The following is a 23104-nucleotide window of genomic DNA, read 5'->3' as shown; positions in this document are numbered from 1 at the left end:
TTACCCCCGCGTCGTTAGAAAACGTTCAAAGAAATGAATCATCGATGGATTCTCTTCCTGCGATCGGAACTTCTTTACGAACCTTTTTACTTACATATACCAAAATGAAGAAAATATTTAAATTCAGATCCAATGTGGTATCACAAAAGAACGAAGAAAAGAAATTACGAATGCACAAATAAACGTATAACGTAGAATTGATCCTCGAATCATACTTAACGTAAACACACTCGTAAGGCAATATCCTCTATTTGCGACGACCAATTGCGTACGGAGTCACGATACGTCACGATGTACAGTTCCACCTGCTACACTCGCCTATTATAGAAAACAGAGACACAAAACTGTTTCGAAATAATCAACCGTTCTTATCGCCTCTTATCTCCGTTGATCAGGGTTGATTCGCACACCTATCTTAACAGGATACTTCTTGACCACTGTTCATCGTTTATGGAGATATCAACTGTTAAAATTCAAAATATCGAATTCGATAAAGTCGATATTTCCTGCCCTATATCGCGTGGATACCTCGAGCACACTAAACTGCTATCGAAAGAGTCCGATATGGTCTCCTCCGGTCTGCTGGAAGCCGAACAATGCCGGATCGAAATGTGGGAAATTGTTGTGGCGCATCCTGTGTGTATCAACAGACGCCCGTGCATAATAATTATTAAATCGAGCACGGTTACGGATATTATAATAGAGACGATAAATTTCGTCGAGAGGCCACGGTTTTGCTCGTTTAATTATTCCCGGCCGTAGGGTCCGCCATTACGGAAACAAATATATGTCGAACGCCTAGCGTACGAAGAACGCACCGACACCCTACCCTTTACGCGTGCAATATTATAATTCGTGTTTTTTTTTCCAGTGGCGGGCTCACGCACTCCCATGGGGAGTGCAAGTGCGTAATGCACTTCTTACCATTCGACGTGCATTAATTGGACGGTAAGACCCTACCGCGTTCCCTGCACGAGCGGAATTCCAGTCTAGTAACCATACAGTTGCTGGCCCGAGCTTTTAAAACTGTTTCCCAGCGCGTAATACGCGATCGGCTCTTCGACGAGAACGAAACCGGTCCCGCGGCGAGGAGCATTGTCTCCGCGGTCCTTTCTTTCTCTCGAAAACCATTTATTTACGTCCGTTCCGTTCGAGCGCCGCTCGTAATCAGGGTTAACCGGCGCCCGGTTGGCCGAGCCATCGTTCTCGAAAACCTCCAGGCCCCCCGTTCGCTTCCGTTTACGCTCCGTTCGCGAATTTATCCATCGGAATCCATTAACCCTTAAATGCATTGTCGTTTGGCGACGCTCCAACGTTTCATAACCCGGCAGAAAAATAACACTTATTGCATGGTGTGTTCCCGACTGTGCTCGTACCATTAACGTACCCAGCATTGACGCGAACGAATAAACGGAGCCTATATTCGCGAATAAAGTATCTTCTCTTTTATTATCGTCGCGTTTCGTAACCCCGGACCGTGTCAGCAGCCGTCCACGTAACTATCGCGTATCGTTTTATATTTGGAGACGTTATTGGAGGAAGGAATCTTGAAAATTGTGCTGTAACCGAGTTTAGATTTTTTATTATTGTTGTCTCTGCCGTGTTTAACAATAGACTATCCAAACGATGTTAAGTTTATTTTTACTTGCAGAAATAACATTACTCTGTCCCCCTTTTTTGTATACTTATACACAGATTTCTTGCTTTCGCGACAGGTAAAATTCGTTCTATTTTCGTTGCACAATCTAGCGTGACAGGATCTGCGTGTGTTGGAAGCTTTTTTTCCTTATTTCCTGGACGTCGTGCAGAAATATTTCTTGCGCTCGCTTGCCAGCTCTTCCGCCGGTCTGAACGAAAATTATTTTCATATATTTCTCAGTCCAAGACTCGTTTTATAAATACTTAGTCATATTCAATTCCAGTGGAGTGTTGTGAGATCGTGGGGGGGAAACAAATTCCTCCAGATACGTACTAAAGTTTACAAGATCGAGTTTCGGATTTCCACCGCGCGAAGGGGTGGCGCTCGCGCGACGTGGCAAATTATTGGACGTCTATGCGACGTAAAACGTCGCGACGTAGAGGGACGTCGTAACGACGCCGAAGGGTGCTGAGAAAAATATAGAACCCGTGAGGAAGAAGCTACGACGAAGAAAGGTGGGATAGGGGAAGGGAGAGTGTTAACGATGTAATCCAGAGGGAACGCCACGAGCGCCGCCAAGCGAAATAGTGTCGTCGTCGTTTCCTAGAAGCACGGGGGGGCAAGGGTGATCCCCGTGTTCGTGCAGGGCGTCGAACAACGCCGGTGGTGACGGCGTCGGTGACGACGGCGACGACCACGAGGCGCGGAGGGATGCGATGGTTTCAGCGGGGCGGCGGAGGTGCGGGGAGAAGCTTGGTTCTCCGTGTGCAGAGGCGGCGCGCCACTCGGAAGGGTAGAGAGTAGGGGCAGGGCGGCGGTGTGGAAGAAGGGATGTGGCATGTGTGGGGCGAGGGAGGGACGCGGAGTGCGGTCAAGTGTACTGGGTAACTAGGTCAATGAGAGAACCGAGAGAGCGACGTCGTTGCGGGGAGCACAAGCGCGCCACTGCTAGAGCTCTCTCTCTCTCTCTCTCTCTGTTCTGGTCTCTTTATCTGTCTCTCCGCTCTTGCCATCGTTGTTCGACGTTCCTGGACGCGGCGAGCCGCCGTTCGCTCGGACGCATTTCTATGTATGCTCGTCGCTTACCCCGCTGCGCTTATTATTCCGTCGTTGTTGATTCGCTTAAACGTTCCACGCGCACACGGTCCGCGCCATAGGGGTTGCGGGCAGGCCGGCCACCGGTTGTCAACTTCCTCTCCGTTTATCCGCGGCCGTTTCTGCCGCATCTCCCGGGTCTCGCGGGTTGGTCGTCGACGCAGACACTGCTCAGACAGCGGGCTCTTTCGCTCGCCGGGGAACGTTTTTGCCGGAGTTCAGGCTCGATCGTCGCCGTGCCTGTCCTCACTTATCCTCTCTCAGGGACTCCGATCGAGCCAAAAACGTTTCGCGGCGATGCTTTTTATACTGGCTGCCCCGAGGAATCCGGGGGACTAGCCCCGGCGTTACGTAACCCCACGGCGGCGGTTTTTCGGTGTTGTTTCTTCGATTTTTTTTCCCTCCCCCCGGTATCGCCCGGGATCTATCGTATCGCGGTCGTTCGGGACTCGTGTAACGCGAGCTCGATTTAATTTGCTGAGCATTCGGAGTGGGGGGTTGGAAACTGTTGCGATATCAATCCCCGTCGTGAAACGATAGCGCAAAAATGATTCTGGCGTGGATCTGTAATTTCTGCACTGTTACGGCATCCATTGATCCGAAATACAATTTCTACAAAAGTACGTTTCATCGTTGCTCGTGCTTAAAACTACGGCGACCATTTTGCACGTTGATTTCGAATCTTTATAATCTTATTAACCTCGGTCACCTTTGATCCAAGTTTGAACCGATAAAATAAACACCCTGGGCATCGACTGTGAGGAATTTAAAAAATAATACACTCTTCAAGTAGATTTTAACGAAACGTGTAAAACAAAAACGAGGCTCCCTTCTGTGAAATATTATTTTGTAGACAGTGGTCGCGAATTTTTTCGCGAACCAACAGAATATTTTCGTACAAAGGGACGGTTTCGTCCGGTGTTTGAATTTCAGTCGTTCCGTCGTACGAGACCGTAACGAAAAGATGTTCGCGCACGCGTCACTGTACTCGTGGCCACACTTTTAACACACATCGATACCGGTAGTACAAGGTGGTCCAAGTGCATCGGGTAAATGGGTCAAGCGAATTAATTCTGGTTGGCGAGCTGCACTTTGTGTCTCGGTGCATGACGAAAGCGTCGCACGCGTGTCGCGCTGGTAAAAAAACCTCGAACAGAACTCGAGAAGATAGAGACAAATATATATCAACCATAAACGAATATCCATCTATTTTTTTTTTTATTTTTTTCCTCTTTTTTCCTGAAAGTAATATAAACAACGTGTGGTCTTTTTATATTTCTAGACCAGCGTAGACGTTTAATTTTCACCGATCCCCGCCCCTCTCCTTACCCGGAAGTACGACGACGATTTGTACGCGTAAATTGTTCCCTTATCAGCCGTGGAATAGACAACAGCGAACGTTGTGGAGCTCTCCGAAGCCTGTTTACACTTTCGTAGGTACGCGAATTTACTAGATTACCATAATATCGTGGATAATGACCCGACCGTGTGTGACGTGCTGCGTAATTGCAGCAGTAACTTACGACGTCTTAACGCGCTGTATGAATATAAAATGAGAGTAACGCGGAGGTATGTGTGTATAATATATCGGCGTATATTCTAATGAGGTGTTCAATATATGGGACGTGAGATAATATTTAAATTTCGTCGAACCGCGTTCGAGTTAACGCGTTTTTAAATTTCCGTTCCGCCCATACGTCTGTCGAGCGAACTGTCGCCACGGCGTGCATTTTCCACGGCCGAGCCTTGTCGCGAATTTATATACGCTGTTTAAAATAATTAACGGATTGGCTTCTGAAACGACTTTATTTGATGCTCGACGGAGATATTGCTGCCTCGAATATACTAAGTTACCTTTGTTTACCATTTAAAATGAACAAAGAAGTATCGAAAACTTTGCAAAGAACTCGTACGCATAATTTTTAAATAATTTTTTTTTTTACTAAAACTGTACCAGAGTTTGAATGAAATTAATTGGTTAGAAACATAAAAAATATTTTTTTTTTCCAAGAGAAAAATGGTATATTGCATCAAACGTTTTAATGCCTTCGATGCATAAAATTAAAAATTATATTTAATTATTGATAATTTTCATTGGATATATGAAAATTATTCTATTATTAAATAACTTTTTTTCATATTGTATTGTAAGTAACAACCGTTTGGCATGAGACGCGTCTAAGTTATACTTGTAAATGAAACCAATTAACAAACAGAAATATTGAATGAACGGAATTCAGGCCCGTGACCTCGAATATTTCTTTAAATTATTTATCACGTAAAATATACAGTAGGAAGATGCGTTGCATAATACACATCGGAAATTGATATTTTAAACTCGATCGCCAGGGAGTCGAGCTTCTATAAATTATGGAATATATTTAACGGATTACGCAATATGTGCTTAACCGTCTAATTAAATTAAACGTACCAACGTTTTTATTACCATACCACTTTGAGTTTATCGTTATGAAAATGAATGGCGGCTTAAAAATCTGATGACTCATCCCGTTAATGGATACATCGTCTTAGATCGAAAACTTGCCGCTACTTTCTGCACCAAGTTTTACAATAGACACTTGAATTATTATTATCAAACGTGTTTGTTATATACACAGTGACACAGCGATACGTGTATTGTTACATAAAAATAATTTGCACAAGGGCGAAGTACAGAGGTTTTTTAACCTAACGTTAGATATACTCGATAACCGCGCACACACGTATTCTCGGGTGCTTATACTATTTGTGTCACAGTAACTTAAGTGAAATAGATTGACGTTCGCAATATATGTATCGCGAGTTACATTGCCCGTAACTTCAATTACGTATATTTCTAAAATTATCGAGTGTCTACACTTAACGTTCTACGTATAGCAATAGGGCACCTGTAGTCACCCTGGGAAATCAAGTTAAAATCGAAGGGGGACAATGATGGAACCTTCCCTCGTGGACAGTCATGTTCACCATGTGAGAGAAATTCCCCCCAACCACCAAAAAAATATAGTAATAATATTAGTAGTTAATTTGACTTAAATATCAGTCGAATCAACGTTGAGGATCCTATGATAACACAGGTTACATATTTTCTCAAGTTTAGAAATTAAAATGGCCGCCACCGTGCGTGGTTAATTTATTTTTTAAAGGCACCGAATCGATATCCACGATTTGCACGTTCGACGGGGAAAAGATCGGCAGTTGCATCGCGTCTCGATAATTACTGGGAATAGAATTCCAGTCGCGCGAAAACGGCCATCTCGGTTTCTAAGAAGCTCAAAGCTGCGTCGTGAGAATGCACGGTTGAAAGTAGCCGCGTGCGTGTTCCGGCGCGCGGATCGGTCCCGCGATGCCTTCTTCGTCGTCCGGTTTTCTCGACAGGACACGCGCTGTAACGCGCCTGTGTGCGCCAGTGTCGTCGAATTGAACGGGTGTGGGTGTGGACGTACACGTGGGTACGACGAGGTTGGAATTATGCTCCGCGAGTACACATATAAAATTGTAGTACGCTGACGGCACGCATGCGGATCTACGCGCGTTGGTAACGCGGTGCCAGTCCAGGAATCAGGTCACTCGTATCAAACTGACCTACATACCGTTATCGTGCGTATTATCGCCTCTGATAAAGCGCTTATTAAACGTACAATTATGCCCCGGCGAAAGATTCAAGGCGTCGGTTGCTCTTCCTCCGTCGTCCTTGCCCGGAACGGTTCACCTTAAAGGCGGGCGGCTTTCTTCGTCGCGCCAGGTGCGGATCCAGCGTAACGGCGGATCGTTGCGACGTTCGATCCCCGTCGTTATCCTTCACCCGGTTCCCTAATCACGACATCGTTAATAATAAAGACAGGGTAAAAGTGCCGCCCCAACCGTGCTAAAAATAATCGAGCAACAACGACACGGTTGAACCCTCGCGCTCTGCCCGCAACGCTCGCGTCCTCGACGGTTCGAACTCTTCAACTTGACCTCCGTGGAAAAATTACTCCCCCTCCCCCCTCTTCTTCCGTCACCGGGCTCGTTTTTCGCGAGAGTTGTTCAGCGTGAATGATGGAGATTTTACTCGAGCGTAACAGGTTCGAAATATCGATTTTTACCTTTTTTTTTTCTCTCGTAAATAAAAATCCGACGATTCTAACATCGAGTCGAACATACGTGTAACCGTATATCTGTCGATAGCTGGTCGCGATAGCGGATTCGATAACGAATGTATTTATTTGTATCAGTTTTAAGTGCGGTCATTATTAAGCCGGTACACGGCGACCGTGGGCCGTTTTCTTTCCCCGGCGGTTCGCCATTGTAATTAACATTACCGACCGTGTTATTTGTCGTCGATAAATTTGCTTTTATCTCTCCTATGAATCATATTGTTGCTCACGCATCGACACTTCGATGGAATCCGTTTGCCAGCGGAACCTGTACAACCTCGATTATTGAAGGAAATCGGGTCTGGACGTTCGTGCAATAATCGAGGTTCTACTCTGTCGCGACGACTACATTGTATATTTTATTTGTTTATTCAATGTCTTGTGGAAAAAACGCTAGACAACGAAAGAAACGAGAGGACCGATTTCGTTCACGGACGAAATGAATTTCAAGAGCGGGGTGGGGCAAGGGGGGAAAAAAAGCAGAAAGAACAGAGATCGCGACCGCGAGTAAGAGAGAAGCTCCTCGGCGCGCGGCGGCGTTACGTAGCACGTCGAACGAAAGCGAGAGCGTCAGACGACGGGGTTCAGAAGTAGCAACAAAGAGGGAGAGCGGGAGGAGGAGAGAGTTGGCTTACTTCAGCGGACGAGTTAACTCGACGAGAAACGTTTACGTGTCTCTCTCTCGCGTAACCGCTTAACGTAACAGCCGTAACTAGTACCATTGCCAACGAAAGCTGTCGTGGAAAGTAAAAGCGGATGAGCCACTTTTCGCGCGTGACGAGTCGAGGCCTGGCTAACGGTGGGACAAAGAGCAGCCCCGCGAGGAGGCGTAAGAGCGGCGGGGCATCTCCCCCCCGATAGAGGAAAGAGGAGGAAAGAACTTTCGCCCATTCATCGTGTGCCGGGGCGTTCGCTCGCTCGGCTCTTGAACCGACTCGCTTGAGATTACTATTGCATCTAATGCACCGTCTTACACGCGATATAAATACTAGAGCTGGGGCGCGAATACGAGGCGCATCTAGCCGTGTGTGCGCGCGCGCCACGGAACCCGGCACGTGCGGATGCGTTTACGCGCGCCCGCCACCGCGCATGCGTACGCCGACGCTCGTAGCCAGATGCATCCGCGAGCCGCGAACCACGAGTTCAGCCAGCGGTCCCGCGTCGAGCACGCACCGGACGACGCATCGTCCATTTTGCGAGCCTCTCGCGAGACCATCTCGTACCCCGATCCCCGGGCGGTTTTTACAGCCGCAATTATTGAAAGCAAAGCGCTCTATCGCACGAACGGACGCACTCGGGCATCCGAAGGGGAGGCTGCGCGTTCCTCGGATCTCCTGAATTTCACAGACAGCCATGGCAGTAGAACTTGCGTCATTTAATTTTCTCGACGCACCCATTTTTAAATTCTGACGTGTACGCGGCTCGCTGCGTGCTGGAACACTCATTTAATCGCGGCATGATTTTTTTCTTCGCGTCTAATAGATTACGGAGAATTCTTTCGCGCGTCTTCTAATTTGTACGACAAACAAATCGTTCGGATATTCTTAATGACCGTATCGAATTAGAAATCTCGCGAGCGCGTTTTCCCAGTTTAAGTCACGCTGTTACATAGCGATTCGACTCTCGTGCGCGCTTCACTTCATTGCTTTGCAGATACCAATTGTTTGCGACTGGACATTGTTTATCCATGGTCTATTGTTCCATAAGCTAATAGCTTCGCGACGACAGCGTTGCCAGTTTTGTACGTTTTAATTTTACCGATGCTATATTTGTATTTCTTGCAAAATTATATAGACTGTCTTTGAAAGCGGAGGACACGGAGGACTGTTTCTCAAGAAAAAGGTTCTCTACGATATCGAGGTAGAATTAATGGGTAAATTCCTATCGATAGCAATCAATACACCGTCTTGCGTTTGATATTGGATTTAAACACATTTCTTGAATAATCTCGAATCTTCCTCATTCTTCTTTGAATCCTCTTCTTCTTCGCATACACGCGTATCAATTTGCAAACTAATCAAGTCTTTTCAGCGTACTTTCTATCACGTCATCGCTGTTTCAATATCCCCGGCGGAAGCTCCTTTAATGCATCTCCGCAAATAAAAATCTGCACGAAGATCCGTCTGACAGAGATTCCAAGAACGCGAAACCGTTTTCGTTCGAAATGGACTTCGTCGTGGAAACGAGGCCGCCAGACGCAAACGTTTATTCGGGATTAGCTTTTTCGCGCGTCGTGTCGCGTTAATTAAATCACAGCGTGTAATTTCTCGCGCGCGTCCCAGTAATTAGAATTATCAGTGAAAAATTCGACGCGCGCGTAGATTGGAAGATCACCGCGCGGATACGCGAAATTCCACGGACAGAAATGTGTATGCGTTGCTCCGCGCGTCTAGCTCGCCTCGATCCGTCTGGACAGAATTATTTCCCCGGGAAATTGCCGGTCATTACGGTCGTCGATCATTATTATTGGCCTTACCTTTCGAAGACCCGGTCTCGCGTACCCGATTCGCTTTTCAACCTTGAGCGTTATCCTGTTCGGAGCCGCTGCTCCTGCGGGAGGTCGCGTCCACGGGCGTTTTCGCTTTGCGACGACCGTGTTCGTCGTTTGGTCTCGCGTCGCGATCGACGGACTCGCTTTCGGCGATGGCGGACCCGTTCCGCGTGGATCGGAAATTTTTAATCATACCGCGCGATTTTTCGGTCAAGGTCGACGCTGTCCTTGGCTTTTCTTAATCGCGATCGTTGATAAAAAAAGAACAGGCCGGGTTGCACCTCAAGGTGCACAATCAATGCCCGATGCAGCGAACAGATACATAAATTGCGTACATGTAACACACACCAAACTTGCATGGACTAAATACATAAATATGATTCGCTTGTTACGGAGCATAATAAACGGCAATGAATACCTTTATCGCGTGAGCGCGAACTTTCACATTTCATGAAGCGTCGTCCCGTTGTGACAACCCCTGTCTCTGGAACGTTCTCGCGTGCAAATGTCGCGAATCGCCGTTAATCGAGCGAAAAGAAAGCGGCTGAATCGACTCACGCAATCACTCAAGACCAAATCATATTCGCAATTGATTAAAATTTGAATGAAAAATCGAAGTCAGTATAATAGAATCTCGATAAGTGCAACAAAATCTAGTTCTTTGCACGGCGTGGAACAAGTGGAGGGTAGGAGGTAGTCACATCGTACAATTCATATTCGCGATTAATTAAAATTTAAATGAAAATTTGAAGTCAGTATAATAGAACCTCGATAATTGCAACAAAATCTAGCTCTTTGCACTGCGTGGAACAAGTGAAGGGGATGGTCGCTAAGCAACGAGTGAGATTGAACGTAGTCACATCGTACAATTCATATTCGCGATTGATTCAAATTAAAATGAAAATTTGAAGTCAGCATAATAGAACCTCGATAATTGCAACAAAATCTAGTTCTTTGCACGGCGTTGAACAACTGGAGGGGATGGTCGCTAAGCAACTAGTGAGGTTGAGCATAGTTGCCTCGATTACTGCAAGAATTTTTCGCCCCCATTCCTTGCAGTAATCGAGGTTCTTCTGTCGCTGGTTAATCAATCAATTTCCCTTTGCGATGTCGAAAAAACATTCGAATTAAAAATGCATTATCTGTTGGATTTGGGAAAGGAAAGGAATTCGTAAAATTCTGGAATTCGTCGATTTTATCAAGCAATTAACGGATAGCACTTAACCACAATAATAGTGGGAACAAAAATAACAGTAATAATAATTCTAATCTATCGTCGTCATCCGCAAACTGTTTTCGCGATAACTTCGAGACTATTTTAAAAGTAACAACGAGCAAGATATTTACTTATCGCGCACGATTTGATAAAAACTTACACCATTGCAAAGAGGAAACGTTCGAACGCGTCAACATTTATCTGTGTAAAATGTATATGGAAGCATTATATTAAAAGGCCAATTATGCGGAATCGTAATTGAATTGTTTCATTAGCGTCCAACGGTTCGGACTTCGGTGCTTGGAATAACGAAGTCTCTGTCTCGTGAAATCCCCCCCCACACCTGGTCATATATCTAAGAAACGTGAACTCGTATACTAAATTTCATTCGAATCGTTAAATTTTTAGTATACGAGTCGAACCCCTTATTTTTAATATCGGAATTTTTATATCAGATTTATAATCAGCGGCCCCTGGAAACTCTTCTGAACCGATTGTCATGCAAATTTGAAAACCCTTTGTACGGTAGTTGGTCTTTTTGGGATTCCGTGCCACGGTGGACAGGTTTTTTTTTCCTGTCCAAGCGTTAAAATTCTGGCGGTTCGACGCGGCTGGCAATCCGGCGAAAATAAATGGCCAACGTCGACACCGTCCACGGGAAGCCCCTTTTCTACGGTAGCCGTTTTTCTCCGGGTCGTTCTTCACGGTTGAGCTCGATTTTCGTGGCGGGGGCGTTGAGGTACCGAAATTTCAGTATCTTCACGGGGATAGAGTTTTACGGATGGTCCCCCCGTAAAAGAGAAAATTCAACCACCCCCTTGCGGGCCCCGATTGTCATCGGGGCACTGGGTCACCGGGAACTCCCGTTGCGAATTGCACGCAATAATTCTGCCCAGTATTTCCAAATATTTACACCCGTCCTTAATTTATGGACAGGGACCCCCGGCGTGAAAGCGGACGCCTCTCGACTCCTAAAGGGGATATAAACCGTGTATAAACACAGGGAAAAGGAGTCTCGGTCAGGTAGCGGAGGGGTCAGGTCGTCCCTGCAATTTTCCTGCTTTCCCAGATAGGCGCAATCGCGTTCCTCTCTGCCAATATACCAATCGAGGAACCGAGGAGTTGTTCGTCCCCTGAAAGAAAGTCATATCTAGGTTTTTTGGTGATTTTCCGCGGCGTTCCCCGGCGTTTTCATCGCTCGGTTCGCGGCTTAAGGTCCATTTCGAGTTCCGACCGTGTGTCCCAGTTGCAAAGTAATAAAAATGGGAGACGACGAGCGCCCGAGAGGGTCGTCTGGGGTACATGCATGGCCAACGCACACGAATACGAATACGGACACGAATACGGACGCGCGTGGTCACGCGAGGGGGTACATCTTTGCGCTTGCACACAGAAACTGGTCTACGCGCGCGTCCCTTGCCGTAGAACCGATGGATCTCCGCACGCTCGAACGCGCGCACGCGCAAACCTCGCATCTTTGTCGTCCGTGTGACGATTGCGCGCGCGTACACGTTATGCGTCGTAACGCGAACACAACCGCGTGCGCACGCACACGCGCTACCCCCGTCCCGTGTACGTTTACACACACGTGGTCGCGTGCGTGTTGGGTACACACGCATGCACGTTAATGCATCCACACAGTTACACGTGGTCTCGCGATATCCCATGTGGGTAAGTGTGTCAAGGACGTGCGAACTGGCCTGCAAAACGCCAGTTCGCATTTCGTGGATGAAACAATCTCCCCTTCTCTCTCTGTTTCGGTCTGTCGTTCCCTCTGGTTCTTCCATTCGGATTTTTCTCTTTCTCCGGGACGAACGGGGGAGGCGGCGGAGAACGATTTGCGCAATCCCCGTCGCGAGACCCGAGAAAAGTCCCTGGGATCGTCGGGGATAGAAAAAGCGAACCGATTCGGTCCGTGGGTTATCGAAAAAAAATAATATTCGTCGAATTCGAATTTTTTGTCGAATTTCCGGGGAACGCGATATCGAAATTTCTTCCCGCGGCGGGCATTTTCGGGGGTCCCCCGCGATCGTTATTGCGTTCACGTCGCCCTAAATGAATTCGACAGTTTCACGGGTGGTACGACAAAAATATATATTACGTTAACAGTCTCTGTGTATAACAGCACAATGAGTTAGATTTTACTTTTAGTTTCGAAAATGGGATTGCGGAGTGGGGCGGTCCTTGGCACACTTCACACACCGAGACACGTTGTTCGGTGTAAGAGAGAGAGGAAAAAGAAGAAGAGGGAGCGGGATCGCGCCAGGCTCATATTCTTTGCGTCGAATATTACGAGTTATAGATACCATACCTGCATAGCTAATACCGAGATAGTAATCGCGCGTTAGAAGACGGTGTACGCGCTTCTTTTTCCTTTTTTTTTTTTTCACGAGAAATAGGTTGACCTTAATATGCATATTAACATTCCATCTTCAACCCGATACTCTTCGATCTGCAAGAGATCGCTTTCGTTTCTTGCCTGAACGCGTTTATAGTGTCCTACAGACTTCTCTACGTGCTGTTAAATATTTATCTGAAACATTAGACTCTTTTCGTACGAAAATGTGCAAGAAAAAAATATTTCTATTCCGCTCGAACAGCGCGTGGATTTGATTACCTTATAGGATGTATCATCAGTCGCGTATTACCTTGCGTCAAAGTGGGACAGTGTTTGAAAAACATACCTCGATATGTTTAATTGTCGTTTGACTTAGCACGGCGGAAGATTAGACGCGTCTTTTCCGCGCGTTCGCGAACACACGCGGAAAGTACAGAAACGCGCGACGCAACGTAAACAGAATTCCACGCGAAGCCCCGTCGTCTCTATCAAGAGGTAAATTACTTCCGATAGCCGCAATTCCGCGTGTGTCCGCGTACTACCTACTCGCCTACGAACGCTTAAAGGATCAACGCGATGCTAATTGACCCAGAAATAGCGTAACGCCGATAATGGCGTGGCGTAATTTCGGTAAAGGATTCGCCGTTCTAATATTTTTTTTTTTTATTTCCCGCGTTCGTAATAGGACCAGAACAGGAAATGAAAAAATGTACAACACGATCTTCCAACATGCGTGCCACGTACGACGATTTCGTCAAAGTCGACGGACGTCTTTTTCTTCTTTTTTTATTTTTTCGTAATTTTTCCCTTTCGAATCACGGGACGGATCTAACGAAATCGCCGAGTTATCGAGTGTCGAAACCGCGTAGAACCCTTGTATAATGATTTATAATTCCCGAACGTGTTGGTGCGCGCGCCATTTACATTTCCAGAGTTTCTGGGTCATAGCTTTCACTTTCTTTCGTCGGTTCTTCCGCCCTTTCGTCGGTTCCAAGCGCGTGGCCCTTTTCCCTTTCGTTCGATCCACGGCCCCCCCACTCTTCATAGCTTCCTTTTTTTTTTCTTTTTTATTAGTTCCATCGTCACGGGCGATCGTGATTCAACCTGACGCGCAATGGAACACAGGCTCTTTATTCTTTCTCAATGCTCCGATGGAAATAGAATCGCGTGTATTGGCGCGGTCGTGCCTACAACGGAGGAACAAAACGCGTGCACCCGCGTTTCGGTGCCGCACAATGAACAACAGGAAGTTCGATCGATCCCTGTGCTCTTCGACGATCATTCGCGCCGCGGCCGTAGTATTTATTTAAGGGGTCATCGTCAAATAGGTTCGGCCCACTTGTTGCGTAAACCGCAGAGGACCCGAAAGTAGAGGAGAACTTTAAAGGGAAAGCCCCGGTGGGCGTTGCTTCCGATTTTACTCGGTCCGTTCGCCGTCCCGAACGGGAACGGGATCGTTCAAACGAACAGGCTTTCTCGCTGTGCTTCTTAATTAACAAACTATAGCCGCATCTCGCTATCACCGCTTTCCTTTTCCTTTTAATTTTCCTTGTTTCGTCGACAGCAACGCTTAATCTGAACGCAGCTACATATCGCGCCTCTTATTTGCTTTTACTGTTTAATGCGAGTATATTTTTAAATTCTTACGTAAGTTCGATAAACCGCGTAACACATTATGTTCGAATCGAAAATCCAAGGGATCCTTTCGACGTTCAAGACATTGTCATGTTTGATAAGCAGTTAAAAAAAAAATGAAAATTAGTTTAAATAGGATTCGTGTATTTCGACGAAGTTACGAAAATAAGTACGACGAATGGTAGGTTACGTAGCTTTCGGGAACAAAATTTTTGGCTTCGTAGAGAATGTTACGAATATTGGATTTGGCGGTCGAGTAAATTTTCTAACGAAAAATTGAAACTCGACGGAAATGTCTTCGATCGAGATTCGAACATGAGACTAGTCATAGGTACGTGTGTTTTCCCGACGATCGGAGAAATTTCGAAGATCGTCGGTGGAGCGTTTCGTATGCTATGCGCCTAACCTCCAAACCTGGTACACTGGATACGACGACAACGACGATGACAACACGGTTGCAATAGTTGCCGCGTGCATTCATCGATGACACGGTGCGCGCGTACGTGCACGCGTGTGCGCTACAACGTATAGGTACGTCGCGTACAGTAAATGTATGTACGCTATTACGGCAGGCGCGCACGGTTACTTGGACGGAAAAGAGCGCGACAATTACGTTCGAAGTGAATAAGCATGGCGCGGGGGAAAGAGGGACGAGCGTCGAGAGAGGTAGTGTTAGAGAAAGAAATATCGTCGCGCTGTAAGCAGGAGAGACAGAGAGAAAGAAAAAGTGAGTGAGTGAGAGAGAGAGAGAGAGGGAGGGAGGGAGCGCAAAGACGATACGTACGAGGTACTGGCAGAAAAAGAGGGAGCAAGGGTAAGACAGGAAAGAGGAACAGAGAGAAAGAAGAAGAAGAAGGGAAGCAAAAGAAAGAAGAAAAAGGTACGCACACGTTTAGGGTGGCAGGAACGTGTAGTGAGGTAAGGACAGGGTCTGCGAGAGAGACGGAGGATAAGCTGGGAGGGTGGGATGCACAAGGTGGACGGCAAGAGGGTCGAGAGGGCAAGAGGGAAGGAGGGAGAGAGAGAAAGAGATAATGAGAGGGAGTGAGTCGCGGCTGCGTCATGTTCTCAGCGAACTGGGTCAGTGGGTCTCCCCACCGCCTCGCGTCGTACATCTACTGCGACGTACACACAGAGAAGCACTGGCACTGTCGGGGAGTGCCAACGGCGTTACTGTTGACCCAGCCACGGCCTGTATGTGGCCTGTGCGCCTGCCCTGTGCCCGCTTACCGTGACTCTGTGTTTGGCTCCCCTGTGCTCTTTGAAAGCAAGAGTTGTTCGCCAGCTCTACCGTACGCGTTCGATCATCCTCGCGCGCGAGGCGCGCAATAAAGCAAAAACAATCTGACGCATGGTTACGAAGTCGCTATCCAAATCCAACGATACCTCGCGATTCCGCCAGGAAACTTGTACCCGTCGGTTCGAAAATCCTAACGATATTTCTGTATCGATAAGAGGCGACGTATCGGAGCGCGTTCGTTTCGCATCGCATTCAATTCCTTTACGGGTCGTAGCAGAGTTTACCGGGACGAATTCTTGCGCTATCGAAGTCGATTAGAGTCGAATCCCGTGCGGGCTCGTGTACACGTGCGTCTGGGTATCCGCCGGCACCACCGACGACAAATACGGTCGACAAAACGGCGGCGGCAACGGCAGCAGACCGGCGCGGGAGCCGTGCGAGGACAATACTTCTCCCGCCGACATAGACCTGGTTCCGTAAGTAGGTCATCCCCGCCATCGGGCGCGCAACCTCCTTCTCCCCTCCTCCCCCAATCCCTTCGACCGCGGCAATACCTCCCGACCTCCCCCGTCCTCCTCTATCCGACGTTCCCCTCCCCTCCCCGAACCGCGTGTTACCCTCCCCACCAGACGGGGCCCTCAGTGGCACCTCCACTACTCCGTCGGGCACCTGGCCGCGCGCGGTGGCATGCGCTGCTGAATCACTTTCACTTATGCCGTGCGCTGTGTTGGTTATACGCCGTGCTTCTCTCTCTTTCTTTCTTTTTCTCTCTCGCACCCGCGCTCTCACACTCGACCCGTGCCCGTCGGTAAAGGGACACGCGCGCTCGTTCTCTCCTCTCCTCTATACCCACCGAAACGCCAAGGGAGTCTGACGGTGCGCGCCTCTCGCCGTTCTCCCGGTTCTGCCAATTTTATTTTACTCCCGACGGTGTCACGGTGAAGCGCGTATCTCTCTACCGGTCGAACCGCGCCGCGTTCGTTTTCGACCGTGCAAGCAGTGCCGCCGCTTTCGAAGCGTGGTGTCCCCGCGACGACAACTGTGTGTGTGGTTTTACTTCGTTTCGTTTTATCGGCGAGCATCGGTGCGAACGGTAGCGCGTGTGATACGAAGAAAGAAGACGGTCTCCGTGGAGAGTCCCCCGTGTTTCGCGTATACCGTCGTTGTTGCTGTTCGCGATATACGTAGACGTGTGCCGTGTCTCGCGAGACGGTCTCCCGACTCTACCTAACTCCATGTGTCGTCGGTAGGGCAGCAGAGGGGAGGGGGCGGGCCCTTCGGGAAAGCAACGAGGCGAGAAGACAACTAGTCGTACGCAGATAGCCGAGCTGTCAAGTCGCACGTTCAGGGGGACCTGGTGGATTCGCTTTTTCTGTCCCTCTTTTCACTCTCCTCCCTCTCTTTATCACTATCTCTCACTCTCTTCGCTATCTCACTCTGTCACACTCTACGTCCCTCTGTCTCTCTGTCTCGCTTCAGCCGGACTTTATGCGCCCTCTTTTTCAACGGTGCATTACTTGGATTGCAGTGTGTGTGCGCGCTACCTTTACTCGCCCTATTTACCTCGCGCTTCGCGGCGTTACGTATTTTTGTGACAACGCCGTGGGTTAAACTTTGTTTCGTGTACGCGCATGTGTGACCACCACGTAACGTTACCGGCGATCCTCGCGTCGCAAGAAACAACGATCCGATTGTTTTCTCTGTCCTGTGATCGATTCGCGGCGGTCCTCGTGGCGTGGACGGCCAGTTTAATCTCGCGTGTGCTCATCGTTGTTTCGTGTCACGATATAACGCTGGATTATCAGTGCCCGCGACGACTGAAAGATTGTAACGGGGGACATTGGTGGTTTGTTGTTTCGCGGGCGTACGAAGACGCGCCGATAAGGTATCCGACAGTGACAGCCATTTTTTACGCAAACACGATTCTTCCCATTCTACGATGATTCGGACGTATCCGTACGGTTCGAAGCGGAGTGGTGCGTGATGGTTTTGATCCGTAAACCTGTGCCGTAGGAAACCGTGATTTGGTGATCGATACATACACATATATATATATACAGATATATATATATATTTATACGTGCCAAGGTACTGAGTGTGTTTTCTCACGCGCTTATGCTTTCGTCTAAATCGTCATCGTCGTTGTCGTCGTCGTCGTATCGTCGTTGTCTGCGACAACGTTGTACGCAGCCGGTGGTACTCTAGCACGCAAGTACCACGACCTTGCACGACGCGTGCACCGTTACGCTTACTAAACCTAAAGGGAATCTATAACCGCCGCCTGTTGTCGTATGCGCCAATATATCGTTACCACGGTGGCCAAACGAACGAGAATTCTTAGCCGTTTCATATATGAACCGATACGCCACGAGCACGTTCCTCCGTGCAGTGCTTGCGCAAGGGTGATATGTTATTGGAGATGGAGCAGCATTCGGGCCTGATATCCCTGAATATGTCGCCGTTCCATCTAAGCCCACAGGGTAGTCCCCAAGGTGCGGCCGGCGCCGGCCAGCAACAGCAACAGTCGCAACAACAGCAACCGCATTACGGTTCCTCGCCTTACGGCAATTGCGCCCAGAGCCCACCCGCGACCATGTGTCACCAATCTCAGTCGCAGCAACAGCAGCCGCAACAGCAGCAACAGTTGTCGGTTCACAGTCAGGCGCACTCGCAGGGCGGTATTTCGAGTTTCGACGCCGCCTTCTTCGACTCCACCGCCCTGGAGGAACGGTGCCCGATGTGCGGCGACAAAATGTCCGGCTATCAGTACGGTCTGCTCACGTGCGAGTCGTGCAAAGGTTTTTTTAAACGCAACAGTTCGCCGTGCAGCAGCAAAAAAGTATACACGTGTTTGTTCTCCCCGACGGGAGGCGGGGGTGGAGGGGGAGGTGGCGGCGGCGGCGGCGGTGGTGGAGGAGGAGGAGGAGGAGGAGGAGGAGGAGGAGGAGGAGGAGGTGGCGGCGGCGGCGGCGGAAACGGTAACAACAGTGGAAACGGTGGTTGCGGCGCATCTTCGGCACTCGAGATCGGATCTTGCAGCACCAAGAAGGTGTACACGTGTCTGTTCTCGCCAACAGGGGCCGGGGGCGGCAACGGTACCAATGGCGGCACCAACGGCGCGGCTAACGGCGCTGGAGGCGGCTGCGGCACGTCGACGGCCCTCGAGACCGGCGGCAGCGGTTACAACGGCGGTACCACCGGCGCTGGGGGCGGTGGCGCGAGTGGAGGTGGCGCGGGAGGCGGTGGTGCTGGTGCCGCTGGCGGCAGTGGGCCCACCGCGGGAAACGCCGCTGCTGGCGGCGGCGGTAACGGTAGCGGCACCGGGGGCGGCGGCAGCGGATCCGCTACGGTAAGCGGCAATGTCGCGATTCCAACTACCACCTACTCTTTACCATCTGGTACCCTTTGTCATCCTGGATTGGGCCAGGTCGGTGTTGGTGTCGTGACCGGATCTATACCGTGCCCGTCCGATTTCCCCGACACCAAGGACATCATCATCGAGGAGCTCTGTCCTGTCTGCGGCGACAAGGTCTCCGGATACCACTACGGGCTACTCACCTGCGAATCCTGCAAGGGTTTTTTCAAACGCACCGTCCAAAACAAGAAGGTCTACACGTGCGTCGCCGAGAGGTCCTGTCATATCGACAAAACGCAACGGAAGCGGTGTCCCTTCTGCCGTTTTCAGAAGTGCCTCGAAGTCGGCATGAAGCTTGAGGGTGAGTTTTTTTTTTTTTTGTTGATTGTGACATTATTAGCAGCTATCTATTCTTGCTTTTACGTGCTTTGAGACGCGTTCCCGTGCGTATTCTCTTTCCATCGTTCCGAGTACAGTAATTCCTCGCTTAAAGAAGGCTTCCTTCGTTTGGTCGTAAAAACTGGATCATATTTGATCGTTTCTTTTTCTTTGAACTATTCGGTATGACATCCTTTCTTTTACCACGCCACAAGAAGTGCTTTTCCAAGTGCTCTGGCACAGGAAAAACCGAGACAATCTTAAATTATACGAGTATGCGTTCAGGATCGACTAAAAGCATCAACTCGTGTCGGGTCATGAGACTTTCCCTTGAAATTACATTACAGGTCTCGATGTTTAGAATTCTTTTTTATCGGAATACGATTTAAAAAACTAAATCATCCCCACCACTGTTTACGTTTCTTCGAAAATAATCGAATGTGACAGCCATTCATGTAAACTAAAAAGTTTTAGTACAACCTTAAAGAAATTATTGGTGCATCGTTCGTCATCGCTTTAAAGTTTCAAACACTTGCCAATTGTTGTTCTATCTCGCTTATTTTCTCAAACATCGACTATCTTCCGATCCCCTAAATTCTGCGCCGACCCTCGATTCAAGCAAACCGGCGATCCCCATTTCCGATCATTGAGCGGGGAATTACTGTACGCCGACTCCGAAAGTTTCGAAAAACTCTGAGACAGCAGAGTGATGCGTAAGGTAAATAACGATACACAGAACTTCGTACCGTTGCGCAAGCAAATTTTATTCGGGCGAGACGATATGGGTGCTCATTTTTTGGATGTGAAAGCGTTGCATGCGGGTGTCGTCGCGATTTTTATGCAGAAGGTGAAAGAACGAAAGCGCACACGTCTGCGCCCGAACCAGACTTCGACGTACAAATTATGCAATATAATCCCGGGACCTGCGTTTTCTCCGCGCAGTTCTGCGCGTGTAACCAGATCCCGTGCCGAAAGCATCCCGCGCGCGCGCGCGTCGAATTCGAACGCGAGCATAAAATTTTAGCAGAGCGTGTGCACGTCGTCCCCGTAGATTTTTATACTTTATGATCGGCAACAGGTTCATAATGGCTCACCGCGCTGACGAAATATCGCCAGTATGCAAATAATCGCTACTGCGAACCGTTGATTATTGCTCCCGACCGTGTAAAATTCTATTGTAGTGCGATTATTTACTTTCACCGGGCGTTAACGGGTGCTCGGAACAGCTCTCGTAATATCGCCGGTGCGTTAACGTTACCACATTATTATCAACCTTTCCGTTATCTCTTATTCAATATCTTTTTCGCGTATACGTACCTCGCGATACGTCAAAAGTCGTTTACGCGCGAACGCGTGCACGGCAGTCGACGGTTCGGCAACTTACGGACACCGTCGGTGAACTTCGGCCAGGCCCGTTCCCGTTCGGGCGTTCTCGCATCGCGCTCCTACGAACTTAACCTTATTACACACCGCGGTGCGATCAACCGATACACCGTCTTCCTTTGCGAATTCTTTCATCGATTTTACGTTCCTGATTCCACGTACGAGCATGCTTTCCTCTATTTCCTCCCCCTTTGTTTCTATGTTGTTCCTACGAATGCATCGCATCGTCGCATTTTAATATCGCCTCGCGACCACGTCGAACGCGAAACCGATTAGGCAAACCGTTCTTACATGCGCAATCAAGAAATTCGCGATACAGTCGCTGCCAGTTTTCGAAACACATCGCGCCGGCCTCACGGTTTTTATCGTTCGATTTTTGATTCGCTTTCCGTGCGCGAATTATGCAGATTTTACGGGAAAGTCAAGCGCGAGCCGCGGCGATTGGCGAAACCGCCGGTACGTCGTGTGTCCCACCGAAACACGGGTACTTTTGGCTCATTACTAGGAGGACGAGGCGTCTAATGCAATTCGAGTAACTGGGTCTAGGCCCTCAAGGCCCGGCGATTAAGCGAATCTCGAAACTGGCTCTGTTGCAATTGCCGCCTTTGCACACGCCGTTTTCCACGGCGTTCCTGCAGCGGCAACGGGGGCTATTGCTTAACGCGGAAAGTTTCCAGAGTGCTTGCGAGTGTTTACGAAAGGAAGCAGTTTCTTACCTCGCGCGTTATTCAGAAATGTAAAAACGCCCGTCAGCGTATGAAAGTTCCAACGATTTCTGTACACGGGTACTCGAATTCTTTCGTGCCGAACGACCGATTTGATCCCGATCCGTTCGAACTCTACGCGATTTTTTAACCGTCGATGCGCCATCTTAAAAATTCTTCGAACCAGTGGTTCTTAACCTGTGCTCTCCGCGGGGGCTTGTGTACCTAGAGCGAAACAAATATACCTCGCAACTGTTAGGCATATCAATGTATCGCTCGTATTACGGACAAATTATCATACGTATCTACTTCCGTTATAAAAATCAACATTTAATGTCCCGCCAGTGAAAGAAATGTTTACATAGCGTTAGAACGAAGCGCACGAACGTCTGGTTTAATAAAGATATTTTCACAAAATATCTCGTAAACTGTTCATTTTTCGACAACATTACCCTAACACTTTTTTACGTAGAATGATCGAAGGAATCGATGTGTATAACAATAGGGAGGTATTCGTTCAGGAAAACTACAACCTCTACACGTTAGAACAGATTGTTTATAACACAAACTTAAACAATATACTTTTGCCTGTCCATGAGATAATTTTAACCCTTTGCACTTGAATTTCTTTTTCATTCTTATTACCAGCAACTCGCATTAAAAGAAAAGTCATCGTTGTATGTTATTATTTTTTTAATTGATCATGGATACAAATGTTATGATGTATAAAAAAATTATAAAATTATTACAAGGTGTGATACCTCTCGAAGCAATCGTCAATATGTAATCTTAGGGTTTCTATAGAGATATCACAAAAATAATGGGTCTGCTTGTCCTTGTGTTATGAACTGATAATTATTTGCGTTGCCCTCGAGTGCAAAGGGTTGAAACACATTTTCATCAGTATGTTATCTATGTTAGAAATCATGTTCAGTTTTCAATCGTAGACGTGTGTATTTGGGACAATTTTTTCGTTGATCGATCGATATAGCGTGATTCGTTGGTTCGCGGGCTCGAAGAGGAGTACGGCACGTTCGAAGACAAAAACAACGGTTAAATGCACTTGTGTTAATCGCGCTACAACACCTGTCACAGTTCTGCAACAGACCTGCTGTTTGCAGCGGCCCGTGAATACGAGAGCAAGGCTCATTCAACGTAATGAACGTTACCTCGGGCCTGCTTTAGAGCCGATTGAAAGCCATCTTCTTCGGGAAGCCCTGAACTCGCGCTATCCACGTTTATTATACGAGATTGTAAAATCCAGCAACTCTTTGCTCGAAAGTCATAAACGCGTTTCGAGTGAATTCTCGAAATTTACGCTGCAATGAAAACGATTCGCGTAACGTTTACGTTTACGTTTACGTTGCAAGCTGCTAGGCTTTGTATTATAAATTGACTTTGATGCTTGATGCTTCACTCGAACGATCGAAGCTTTTTTACGCGAAAGGAAGGCGAACCATCTTTGTGCTTGTAAATACCATTCGACGTTAG

At 48.1% G+C, this 23104-nt stretch overlaps 1 protein-coding gene across 3 annotated transcripts in view; it reads left to right on the top strand.

Moving 5' to 3' along the window:
* The window catches only part of LOC122395458 (nuclear hormone receptor FTZ-F1), an 85695-nt gene that overhangs the window by 43848 nt on the left and 18743 nt on the right, over positions 1 to 23104 (top strand). For 2 of the 3 annotated variants that reach the window (XM_043393066.1, XM_043393065.1), the window contains exon 3: positions 18871 to 19509. In XM_043393066.1, coding sequence (XP_043249001.1) covers positions 18871 to 19509 — 639 coding nt within the window. The remainder of the gene's footprint in view (positions 1 to 18870; positions 19510 to 23104) is intronic. The other variant, XM_043393067.1, reaches the window with a different exon arrangement.

The sequence above is a fragment of the Colletes gigas genome, unplaced genomic scaffold (genome assembly GCF_013123115.1).
Source record: "Colletes gigas isolate AHSC1104 unplaced genomic scaffold, ASM1312311v1 Colletes_gigas_Sc00005, whole genome shotgun sequence".
Taxonomy (NCBI): Eukaryota; Metazoa; Arthropoda; class Insecta; order Hymenoptera; family Colletidae; genus Colletes; species Colletes gigas.
This window is presented reverse-complemented; position numbering and strand designations above follow the sequence as displayed.